The following is a 12055-nucleotide window of genomic DNA, read 5'->3' on the forward strand; positions in this document are numbered from 1 at the left end:
CTTTTTAACTAACAGCCCAGGGGCGGATCTAGACAAATATTCATGGGGTGGCAAAAGAGGGTGGCCGGAGATTTTGAGGGGTGGCTTCCCCTGGCAGAAGTATATGCTGATTTAATCGCAGTCATATCAATCAATGTTAACTTGGAAAGCCACAATATTAATATTTTAACTCAATAACATTAGGATACATTATTGTTGCACATCAGTAAAGCCTTACAGAGAAATATATAAGGTGGCACACATAATCTTATGAATTTTAACTGAACAATAACTGAATGAGTTTGTTTCACTCTTAGACCAGCAGGGGTACCAAATCTATGCTGCTGCAATAAGTACATTAACTAACTGTCTCGTCGATGTTTGTCTGAATTAATATGATACTATTAACAATCATATTATTCCTATCAGCTGTCAATCAGTGTTATGATTCACATTTTCAGTGTTATTATTAAATAAAATATATTTTTTGGAGGAGTTAATGATGAATGATACTTTATTAAGTCGTTTTTTCTGATATTTTAGACATACTATAGTTTGACTTTTTAACTAACAACCTCCAAAGTGATGTTTTCAAACAAACTGTAATATGGACTTGAACCAATATACTATGATTTTTTGGAACGTTTTTTTCAAACTTTTTTCCGAAATGTCAAGGAATCTAAATAAATCTTCCTCGACAGCAAACATCAATCTAGGTTTTATTGACAGATCCATGTATTTTGTAATTTAACACAGTATTTTGTGCGATATACGATACGATAATAATGTAATGGTCGGATCAAGTCTGAAATTTTACATCACAGCAGCTCCATTTGCAACATCAACAAGGACAGATATGAAGACATGATATTATTTAGATTCCTTGACATTTTGGGAAAAAAAAGTCATAGTATGTCACGGAAGTTGATTGGCTTTCTATTTTTCAGACATACGATGTGTTTTTTTTCTGGAATTTTCATAATTTTTTCTGAAATGTCAAGGAATCATGTCTTCATATCTTTCCTTGTTGATGTGTCATAAACTACAGAGTAGTCTAATATAAAAAATAAAAGACATAGTATAGAATGTTGAATATTTCTATATCCTTTACTTTTAGAGTTTGCTAAACCAATATCCTAATCCAACCTAGAATTAGGGTAAACCTTTGTTGTGTATTTTGGGTTTGGGATACCTTAGAGATCTAGATTTAGACACTATAGATACTGAAGCCATCGTTAGCATTACAGATCTCCTACCATCAGGGTAAGATTACATAAAGGGTTACACTAGCAATGCTAATGAATGCTAACTGCTAGCTGGTTAGCCTCAGGCAGACGTGCCGCGGCGGCGGGCATGAAATCCCCGGGAAGCAGGAGAGGCCAGACAGGGTCCCGGAGCGTGCCACCCATGGGCCGATGGAGCATGGGCGACGTCTGGAACTGTCGAGGCGAGACGGGGTCCAGGAGTGCACCACCCAGGCATCGATGAAAACGTGAGTGGCGTCTGGAACCGCCGCCAATGTGGTGAGAAGGTGAGAGTGTCCACATGGGGTCAACCGGCTGGTCGAACCTCCTCTCCGGCACCAGAAAACTCAAAAGGGCCGATAGCCGTTAGCACTAACCGTTAGCATTAGCCTTTAGCACTAGCCGTTAGCAATAGCCGTTAGCATTAGCTGTTAGCATTAGCCGTTAGCATTAGCCGTTAGCACTAGCCGTTAGCCACTAGCTAGCAGCCATGGGTAGCTGCTAGCCGTCGTTAGCCCCACGTGGTTAGCCGCTAGCTGGCAGCCATGGGTGGCTGCTAGCCGTCGTTAGCCCCACGTGGTTAGCAGCCGGGATGTGCAGCCGCACGCCCCGAACAACAAACCCACGAGGTAGCAATGGGGTTGCTGTTCGACCCAGCAGGTCGTGCATCGTCCCCCCGTTGTATAGAAAGCCGATGCGGGAACGGCGAGCAACGTCCCCAGCCTTCTGCGGAGCACGCACCGAGCCTCAGTCCGCGTGCCGGTGGCAGCCACGGACGTCTCCAATCAAACCCCGGCATTTCGAGAAAGGAACTCGAGTTCCTTTTGCCGTGTTCGGCTCCGTCCAGGAAACTTCCCAAGACGTATCGGGGTCACCAGTGTAGTGCCGAGGACATGGAGTCGGAGGCGGTGCAATGGAGATGTGAAAGGATACTTTAATAGGGAGCAGAATAGGACATGTTGTCGGGTCGCAGCCCGGGTCGACAAGAGAAAGAGCCAAGAGGGCACACACCATATATAGGCAACACATAAAATGTCCGTGCGGGAACAATAGCCGCAACTGTAGTTCCCAGTTTGAATTATGAACCAGTACTTAAATACGTGGTCACCACACTACACACTTTAACTAAAGTAAGGTTTTGAATGCAGGATGTTGTGGGTGTATTATACTGGGTTATTTTCACACTGTGGTTTTAATATGTTTATTTAAATAACTTTGTTGATCTAGTTTTTAGCTCTGTTTCTATGTCACTGAACAAAGTCCGTGTATGTGAACTGGTTCAGCTGATAAGACCGGTTATGACTCAAGAGGAGGAGCTGCAGACAGGTGAGGGTGTTAAAGTCCAAATATGAAGTCTGATTGCCAGACGCCATTTTACACCTGGACGGAGCAGGAGGACAACAGGGTGAGTGTTAACACCAGGATCTGCTTTCTAACACATTATTTACTCTGTTTTACTGGATGTCAGAACATCAGCGTCCTAGAGTCCAATGAGACTTCGACAAGTGGTGCGAACTTTTTGTATTTCCTGTTTTCTGATTCATCAAAGCTACATAACATGCGACAGCCCAGCGAGGTCAAAATGGAGAATGGCCTGTCTGAAGTCTGACTGATTTGATGTATTCTAACCAGGCCCGCCCCTCCCTACCCTACACGCAGATCATGCAGACTGCGTGGGGCCTCGCCTCACCTCGCGGAGGGGCCCTCACCTCGCATAGGGAGCCTCATCTCAATCGTAAATGCGCCGCGATTAATAGCTTCTTTACGGTAATCGCCGAGAAGCGGCACTGACGCTAGTACAAGAATAAAATAATGCATGTTTTTGTGCTATATATCTTTCGATAAAAATATGTTTTACCATAAGTTCTTAATAAAATTGGTAATGTTGGACTCAGTACTTGTTAGACTCCTACCACATGTACAATCAAGTACTTTTACTGTGTACTTTTTTAGTAATCCCCTGTCAAACTCCCCTCCCGAGTACAATAATTCATGTATTTGCTATGTTTGATGAGGGATAAAATGATTCTTAGCCATAAGTTCTCAGTGAAAGTGGTACTGCTGGACAGGGTACTACTTGGACTACTACCACAAGTACAATCAAGTACTTTTATCGTGTACCATTTGAGTAATACCCTGTCAAACTCCCCTCCCGAGTACAATAACTCATGTATTCTGCAATAGACCTGGTACAGGGACAACCACTTGGAGAACACAAACAATCCTGATATCATTAGAAAGCTAGGAATCTCCTCTTTCCAACAGTCAGTGTATACAACTCAAAATGTGTCTTTGGTTCAATGCGACTGATTTCGATGGAGCAGGTCACATATATGTTTCAAATTTCACATAACAATAATTGTATCCCTCATCAAACATAGCAAATACATGAATTATTGTACTAGGGAGGGGAGTTTGACAGGGGATTACTAAAAAAGTACACAGTGAAAGTACTTGATTGTACTTGTGGTAGTAGTGTAACAAGTACTGAATCCAACAGTACCAGTTCTATTAAGAATTTATGTTAAAACATATTTGTATCGGAAAATATAGCACAAAAACATGCATTATTTTATTCTTGTATAGCGTCAGTGCCGCTTCTCTGCGATTAACGTAAAGACGCTATTAATCGCGCACTCAAAAATGAAGAGCTGCTAATTTGACCAAGCAAATTTGAGAGACGGCTGAGTTGACCACAGTGTCTTCCAGGGCCGAAGCAACAAACTTCGGGTTCAATAACCCACTTTTCAATAAGGCAGACAGGCGAGCTCTTCTTTGGGAGGCCGTTGCATTTATTAAGGTCTTTGTTACAGATCTAACTTTGAAGACACTCGACAGACATTTGCTGCTGTTTCGTTCACTTCAAAAACACACACCACCGCTCGCTCGCTCTACCATGCGCACACACCAACACACTCTCACTCCATAAACGTCCAGGAGCGACGTTTGGTCAGGGTCCCGTGGCGTGCAGTTGTGACGCTCCTAGGCTCCTTCAGCTTCATAAAGGGACGCAAATAGCTTTCAACTGATTGCAATGTATTCCCATCTGCTCCCTCTTGCATCAAATGATGTGAAAACTTTAATAAAACTACAGATCTTCAGATGTTATACATACATAAGTGTCCTACACTAATAATACAAAGTTATTATGGCTGTGTGTACCTTGTGTGCAACGCCTAGTGGTTAAAGCATGTTATTGATTTTTTTTTTTAATGTTATATTTGATGAAAAAAATATTAAGAGTAAATACAAAATAGGGGGAAAGTAGACGGTCAATGATAGAAATATAGAATATAAAAAATCAAGAAGATACTGTAAGTGATCTCTACAATAAAACAGTTTAGTGCAGGATGTATAAAGATATTAATATGAGGACGTGCAAAACAGACAAACTAATTAACCTTTATTTAAACATTAAATAATACTTTAGGTTAAGGTCTTCTTTCAAATAAGAAAAAAGCTTTGGGGGTATCTATCGACAGATAAATATTAAGCCTGACAAAGTACTTAACGTCTAATATATTGCTTTCCTGCAATGTTGAAGCACTTATTTTAACTGATATTATACATATGAATTATACTCGTAGATAGATGTAGATAGAATAAGAAATGTGCAGAATATGACAGTTTAATGGTGGAGGTATACACATATTGATAGATGTCTTGTCGAGGAACCTGCGACCCAAGTTTTTAATTCATTGCATAACTTCTCCGTAATTGTGTATATGATATGTCAATAAACCTTTGAAAATCTTGAAAGGGATGTGCAAAATAGCAATTATATACAGTTTTTAATGAACTATTAGTAGAGAATAACGAGTAATTAATATACTTTATAGAGATCTGCAGATAAATGTTTAGTCTTCTCAAGCACAGACTATCAAATATCTCTCCTGATTGTTGTTCACCTTCCCTGAATTTTACTCAGGTGTAACTAAAGTCTGCTTTAAGGGTTGTTTATATTTCACATCATTAATCAGAATCTGCAAAGTAACTCAAATAAGTGTAGTGGAGTAAAAATACCAGGTTAAACTCTGAATTGTAGTGGAGTAGAATTACAAAGTAACAATGAGCTGTCATGTGGGTATATATTATGGACATAAGCGATTTTCACCCATTTATTAATTATATGTTTTACATTTGATAACACCAATGTGTTTAATACCGGCAACTTCTAATTGTGGGAAAAAACGAAAACGTTCCGAGTCGAGACGTCCCATAGAACATTTTGCGAAACACACTAAGCCAGCATGTGTAGTTCTGGGGGGTGGGGGGGGTGGGGGGGGGCTGGTCCCGTCCGAGTCCAGTTTTGGATAGTCTGCCGTGGTGTCGTTCAATTTCGAAGAGCTGTTTGACGCTCGGCGTAACCTTGGCGCACTGCCACTCCAACATCCAATCCCAGAGCTTGAAGATTAATCACGGGGAAATAGTCCCAAACGATAGCTGAGGATTATGGGTAGTGTAGTGTCTTCAACCATCCTAAACTCCGAAATGTTTTTCGGATTTCATATCGCATTAACACCATATCCCAAAGTGTATTGCAGCTAAAAACATCCAAATACCGAGCTTAAACCATAGCTGAGGATCTTGGGTAATTAGTTCAGTGGGTGTTTATCGCAATGATGCTCGAAATTTCCCATGTAGGCTTACGTCTGTTGCCTGTTACTTTATTTTGAAATGCACTTCCTGACAGATGTCAAAAAACCCAGAGATTATACAATTAAACAAATAAATAAAAACAAGGACAATTGTGTGTTATTGTTGAGTAAATAAAAGTGTGTTATTTAGAAAAGAATAACAATTTAGAACGAAAAAAAGATTTAAAAAATACAGATTTCGGTATTCTGAGGCTCTCAGCCCCATTTATTTTCCTCACAGGCGGCAAAAAAAAGTCTGACATTATACGATTTAAAATAAAAACAATAATCATGGCTTGATATTGAGTAAGGAGATGTTTTTATGAACCACACAGCTTCCGGTCTTCCACGACCCGAACGGACAAAAAGACGTGGTGCAGGCACGAAACATACTACCAATAGAAATACATTGCTTTTAAAATCGTTCTGTGTGACACGAAAAAAAAAGGGGAAAATCGTGTTGGTGAACACAATTCAATAGATTAAATGTCCTGACTATAACAGAAAATGCCGTGAGACTGGGTTGTTTAAACACAGTTGTGTTCGTCTGGTGCCAGTAACAAAAAAGGCTATTCATATTATGGGAAAATACAGTACAATAAATGCAGCAGGGTAATTAATCCAGAAACAGATATATATATATATATATATATATATATATATATATATATAATAGGGAACAATTCAATCCACCATTAACACTAGAGGCGTGTGGCGCAGTGGATAGAGCCTTGGTGTTGGGATCAGGGGGTCACAGCAGGTTCAAACCCCACTGCAGTCAGCATGTCGTTGTGTCCCTGGGCAAGACACTTCACCCCAAAATTGCTCCTGTGGGATTGTCCACAGTACTGAGTATGTTAGTCGCTTTGGATAAAAGTGTCTAACAAGTAGCATGTCATGTAAAAAATAAGTCGGTTGGGTTCTGGAGGTGTGGCTACAGCAATTGTGCTTGGTTGGCGTGGCCTGGGCCTGGTGGTGGGGCCCAATGTGATATATTTTCATGGGGCCCAAAATCCCTGACGGCGCCCCTGGTTGTGTGAGTGTATGGCCAGAGGGCAGGACCTATAAACACATTTACTACCCAATAGCATTGTGAGGCTGAACAAAAGGACCTTTTGACTATGTAAATGTAGTCTTTTAAACAAAAAACATTGACTGACTTTTTTAGGATAGCTTAAAGTAATGTTGTAAAATTACAACTGGGGGCCTTACAGGGTTAAGGGCTATTGTTTATTGTTATCTACTTTATGATGTTTATTCTTAACCTATCATTGAATTTAAAAACTCTTATTTAAATGATGTGTGTGTGTCTCTGTATTCCTGATGATACACTGAGAGAATGAGCTCAAAGGGCTGCTGATCATCATAAGCTAAACAGTCTGTATATTGCACTATACATTTCTATAATGTAAGCTTCGTTGATCCTTTCCTGTGGGAATACGAAGAAAGAAAAAAAAGTTAGATATAGCTACAGAATATTATTGATCTATTCCACCACTTAATCCCAAATAATGTAGAGGTGTGTTGTAGGTGCCTTAAATAACCCCTTATTTTCTAGTGAGATGTATTTTCATGTTCATATAATAGTGATTTCAATGCCACCCCAAAATGATCACTGGTTCCATCCTGGCCACCCCACTGAAAATGTCCTGGCTCCGCCACTGGAAGTCTGACTGATTTGATGTATTCTAACCAAGCCTGCCCCTCCCTACACGCAGATCACGCAGACTGCGTGGGGCCTCGCCTCACCTCGCGAGGGAGCCTAATTTCAATCGCAAATGCGCCGCAATTAGGCGCGCCGCAGTTGCTCGCAGTTCACGCGGGTGCTCCACTAGCGCCTCCCCCCGTCGACGTTTGCGACACAGAGGGCCTCATCACAACACTTTGGCCCAATTCCAAACCACACCCTACCCACTCCCACTCCGTGGCGGAGTGACACTCGCAGCTCAACGAGGCTCCCTCCTGTCAGATGGAGGGAGTAAATACAGCGGCAGAAACAGGAAATGCCGTAACTGTAAGTAACAGTTCAGGGTTGCCAACTCTCACGCATCTGGCGTGTGACACACGCTCTCACTCTCAATCTCACGTTGCCCAAACTATTCTCACGCCATAACAAGATGAACCGGCGATCGTTTTTGGTTGGTTATTTACAATGTTGAGTTGACAGCTGCTCAAGCTGCACACACACATGCACCCGCCCCCCCCCCTCTCTCTTAAAGGGACAGCAGCCTGACTGCATGACCCTAATATCATAAGTTTATTATGATGATGGTTACGATTGAAACAAGTGTGTTATAATAATGTGTGTGTGTGTGTCTTCAGCGTTACTGGTTTATCTCTCAGACTGGAGAAGATGAGTGGTTTTAAAGATGAGGAAGAAGAGGACACATCTCCAGTCTCCAGCTGTCTGTCTCTGAAGAGTGACTGGTCTAATCATCCACCTCTAAACTTCAGTAATGAACCTGGACCTTCAGACACAAAGTAAGACTTTCTGCTGTAACCTGACCTCAAGAGGATCCGGTTTTTATGTTATCTGATCATCTAACCTGTTCTTTAATGATCGCAATAAAGTAACTTAGTAACAGAACAGTAAAAAAGTGTAAACTCTTGATCCCTGGCGTCATCAGCGATAGTAAATAATCTACATACAGACAGAAGTCAAAATGTGCTCTCTGAATGAACTAATGATGTTTAAAACATGTGTTGTTTCCACAGACAGAGAGCAGAGTCTCCAGTCTCCAGCTGTCTGTCTCTGAAGAGTGACTGGTCTAAAGATATACCTCTAGACTTCAGTAATGAACCTGGACCCTCAGACACAAAGTAAGAGTTCCTGCTGTAACCTGACCTGAAGAGGATTCAGTTTTTATATAATCTAATATATTAAACTGTTCTTTAATGATATCATGTGTGCAGTATAGTACAGAACAAAGGCAGCAGAGTTCAGCAAGCTAACATTATTTGAGGATATTTCAATATGCATTTATAGCATCATTGTATCAGTGGTGTTAACGATGCCATGATCTTAGGGCAGGAATATACCGTGAACATAGTTTAACGTGACAGAGGAATAAATACACACATACACCGTCGGCTTTGCTTCAACTGGAAGTGACTCATTGTTATTGCGCATCTCCCTTTTTATCACGGGAATACAGGAAGTGATTGGTATAAGAGTATTAAATAAACAAATTCACATATTACAATTGATAATTCAACACCCCCACTTACTCTTATAGTGCACAATTTCTCAACATAAATTCAAATGTAAACACCTTGTACACTTATACAATAACACAGTGTTTTAAACTTCTGGGGTTATTTACATTCCAAACAAATACTTTACAAATGTCTCACTTTTGACCTTTGTTGCAGGGTTAGTGAAAATATCAGCAACCATATCAGCTGTAGGGCAATAGTCAATGGTTATCATGTTATCACTCAGTACAGTTTGAACAAAATGATACTTGATATCCACATGTTTACATCGTTGACGACATACTGGCTTCTTGGATAGAGCGATTGCACCCTGGTTATCTTCAAAGATGTTCACAGGAGTATATTGACCCTCACAGTCCATGCTCTCTATTGCACAAGATACAAAGTCTCTTGTGCTGTGGCAGCCAGTGCCATGTACTCTGCCTCACATGTCGACAAAGTTACTGTTTGCTGTGTCTTTGATCTCCAAGAAATAACAGGCCCATTGCTAGTTAGACTAAAACGGTACCCTGTTATACTCCGTCTGTCATTTTGGTCTGTTGCCCAATCCGCATCACATGCAACAAGTTTCAGTTTTTCATCTTGTTGTTTAAAACATAGCAAGTTAATTGTGCCCTTTAAGTACCTCAATACATGTTTAGCAGTTAACCAGTGTTGTTCCTTTGGCTCTGAAAAATACTGTGACAGTTTACTGACTATCCAACTTAGATCAGGCCGTGTAGATGTCATTAAATATATGAAGCTGCTTTCCACTTCACGATATTGTGTTGCATCAACAGCTTCACCATCCTCATCATCACCATCATCATCAAAGCTTTGTTTCTGTTCACACGGGGTGGACCTTGGCTTACAGTGGTTCATACCAGACTTTTCCAGTATTGTTGTAATGAATTTCCTTTGACTCATCCTTATTTCTCCTTTTTCCTGAGTAAAGTCAATGCCTAGGAAAAGTTTAAGTTTCCCAAGATCCTTCATTTTGAATTTTGTGCTCAACATTTCTTTCACAGTATTAATTGTGTGAATATCATTAGCTGCGATAACTAAGTCATCCACCCAAATAATCAGAACTATCCTCTCATTTTCTATTCCTTTACTGTAGACACAGTGATCAGCTGGGTTTTGTGCAAAACCGTTCTCACAGAGATGATCATGCAACATTTGATTCCAGTTTCTTCCAGATAGTTTTAACCCATACAGACTTTCAGACTAGCTTTTCATTGTGTCTGACTTGACCTTAAAACCTTCAGGTCACACTCCCCCCCCACCCATAAAGAAAGAAGTTCCATAAAGAACACCGTCAACTATCTAACAGGACCCGCTTCACACCAAAACAATACAGGTACAATACCCTTCAAAAACTCCACACTGACGTATATAATCCTTTTCAAACCAGCCAACAAACCTTCCCCTGCCCACTCAGCAACTCCAGCACCTGAAGCAATTTAAGAGTGACAGAGTAGTTCTAGAAGACCAGAGCCAACAGCATAGTACCGTCAGGCAAACCCAAACAAACTAGGAGCTCTTCTTTGAAGTTTCGGTGTGGACAGGAGACAATTTTGGTAAGTCCCTTGACCCAGCACATGGAAAGGCCCGGAATGGTTTTCCAGAAACGGAAAACTAGCCATTGGCAACAAAACCAGGACCTGACCCCCAGGACTAAACGAGCGCTGCTCAGTTTTTCGCTCATCCAGATGTTTCATCCTTACCTGGGCAGACGACAACTTCTCTTTTGACCGAATTGGCTTACCTTTCGTTTGACATGTGTGACATGATTTAATATGCCGAGACACATCTCTCTTTAAACAAGGCCAAAAGAAATACCGTAACATGTAATTACATGTTTTACGGACACCCAGATGTCCCGATTGCTTATGTGCTTTCTTGAGGACCTCCTCACGAAATTGTACAGCAGGGGTGCCCAACCAGTCGATCGGGGGATGTGTCTAAAAATAGAACCACAATATTCTGTTTTATCGTTAATGTCCTATAACATAATCTTCCTGTGCCAGAATAATGCACTTGAATGCATCAAAGCTTTGTGATTGGCCGGCGTGACCCCATGTGTCGGGGCGTGGCTGGTGGGCAGTGGACACTAGTTCACTGACGTTGTCCGTGTGAACAGGAGTGACAGTCCGCACACACAAGACCGCAATTATGGCAGAAGCAAAAAAGCCCAAAATATATAATTTTCAATCCGAGTGGGAGGATGATTATTTTGTTATCTGTTCCAATTCAAAGTCCATCTGTCTCATCTGCAATGCGAGCGTGGCTTTATCGAAGAAGGGTAATTTAGGAGCGGCATTTCAAAACAGTACAAACGCTACGAGACGGAATTCCCTCCTAATTCTGCCCTACGCTCCCAAAAGGGGAGGGGCCTGAGAGGACAGCTAAATGCACAGCAGTCCATTTTCACCGGGCCCAACAACAAGAGCAAGAGTGCTACCATCGAATCTTATCGTGTCAGTCACGTTCTTGCGAAACACATGAAGTCTTTCAAAGACGGAGAAGTTGTGAAAGAAGCATTCCTGGAGGCTGCCGACGGGCTTTTGGGGGACAGTAAAAATAACAGTAGCATTTCAACAGGTTTTTGATATAATAAAAACTCAAGTTAGATACCGTTATTAAATCAGCTGTAAGTTTGAGTTTGTTTGAACTTAATCATTATAATTATTGTACAAAATGGTATAAGAATGCAAACATTAAGATCTGTTCTGTTTAAATTGATTCTAGTCTATTATCAATTCAGGTTAAGAAACTAGTGTTGCTTGCATCCGATTTTAAAGGCATTTCTTTTTATACTCTAAACAAAAAAAGGGTTTGATTCTATTAATTTTTGTCTTTTTTATTGCAATTTGGCAGTAGATTCCTGTGTAGCTTCAGATCTGTGTTGTCTTATTAGTAAGCCCCATTTATACTTTTGTAGCAACGCTATTTGTATATGATGGCAAAGAAAGGGTTCAGAGTCTTTTCTTTTTTCCC

At 40.9% G+C, this 12055-nt stretch overlaps 1 protein-coding gene across 3 annotated transcripts in view; it reads left to right on the plus strand.

Annotated features, from left to right (window-relative positions):
- Positions 1 to 2403: 2403 nt before the first annotated feature.
- LOC307037826 (protein NLRC3-like) overlaps positions 2404 to 12055 on the plus strand; it is a 30505-nt gene continuing 20853 nt past the window's right edge. For 2 of the 3 annotated variants that reach the window (XM_079678970.1, XM_079678971.1), the window contains exons 1-3: positions 2404 to 2628; positions 8183 to 8341; positions 8576 to 8680. In XM_079678970.1, coding sequence (XP_079535096.1) covers positions 8214 to 8341; positions 8576 to 8680 — 233 coding nt within the window. In that variant the 5' untranslated portion in view covers positions 2404 to 2628; positions 8183 to 8213. The remainder of the gene's footprint in view (positions 2629 to 8182; positions 8342 to 8575; positions 8681 to 12055) is intronic. The other variant, XM_079678972.1, reaches the window with a different exon arrangement.

Source organism: Notothenia rossii, assembly GCF_949606895.1.
Source record: "Notothenia rossii genome assembly, chromosome: 4".
Lineage (NCBI taxonomy): Eukaryota > Metazoa > Chordata > Actinopteri > Perciformes > Nototheniidae > Notothenia > Notothenia rossii.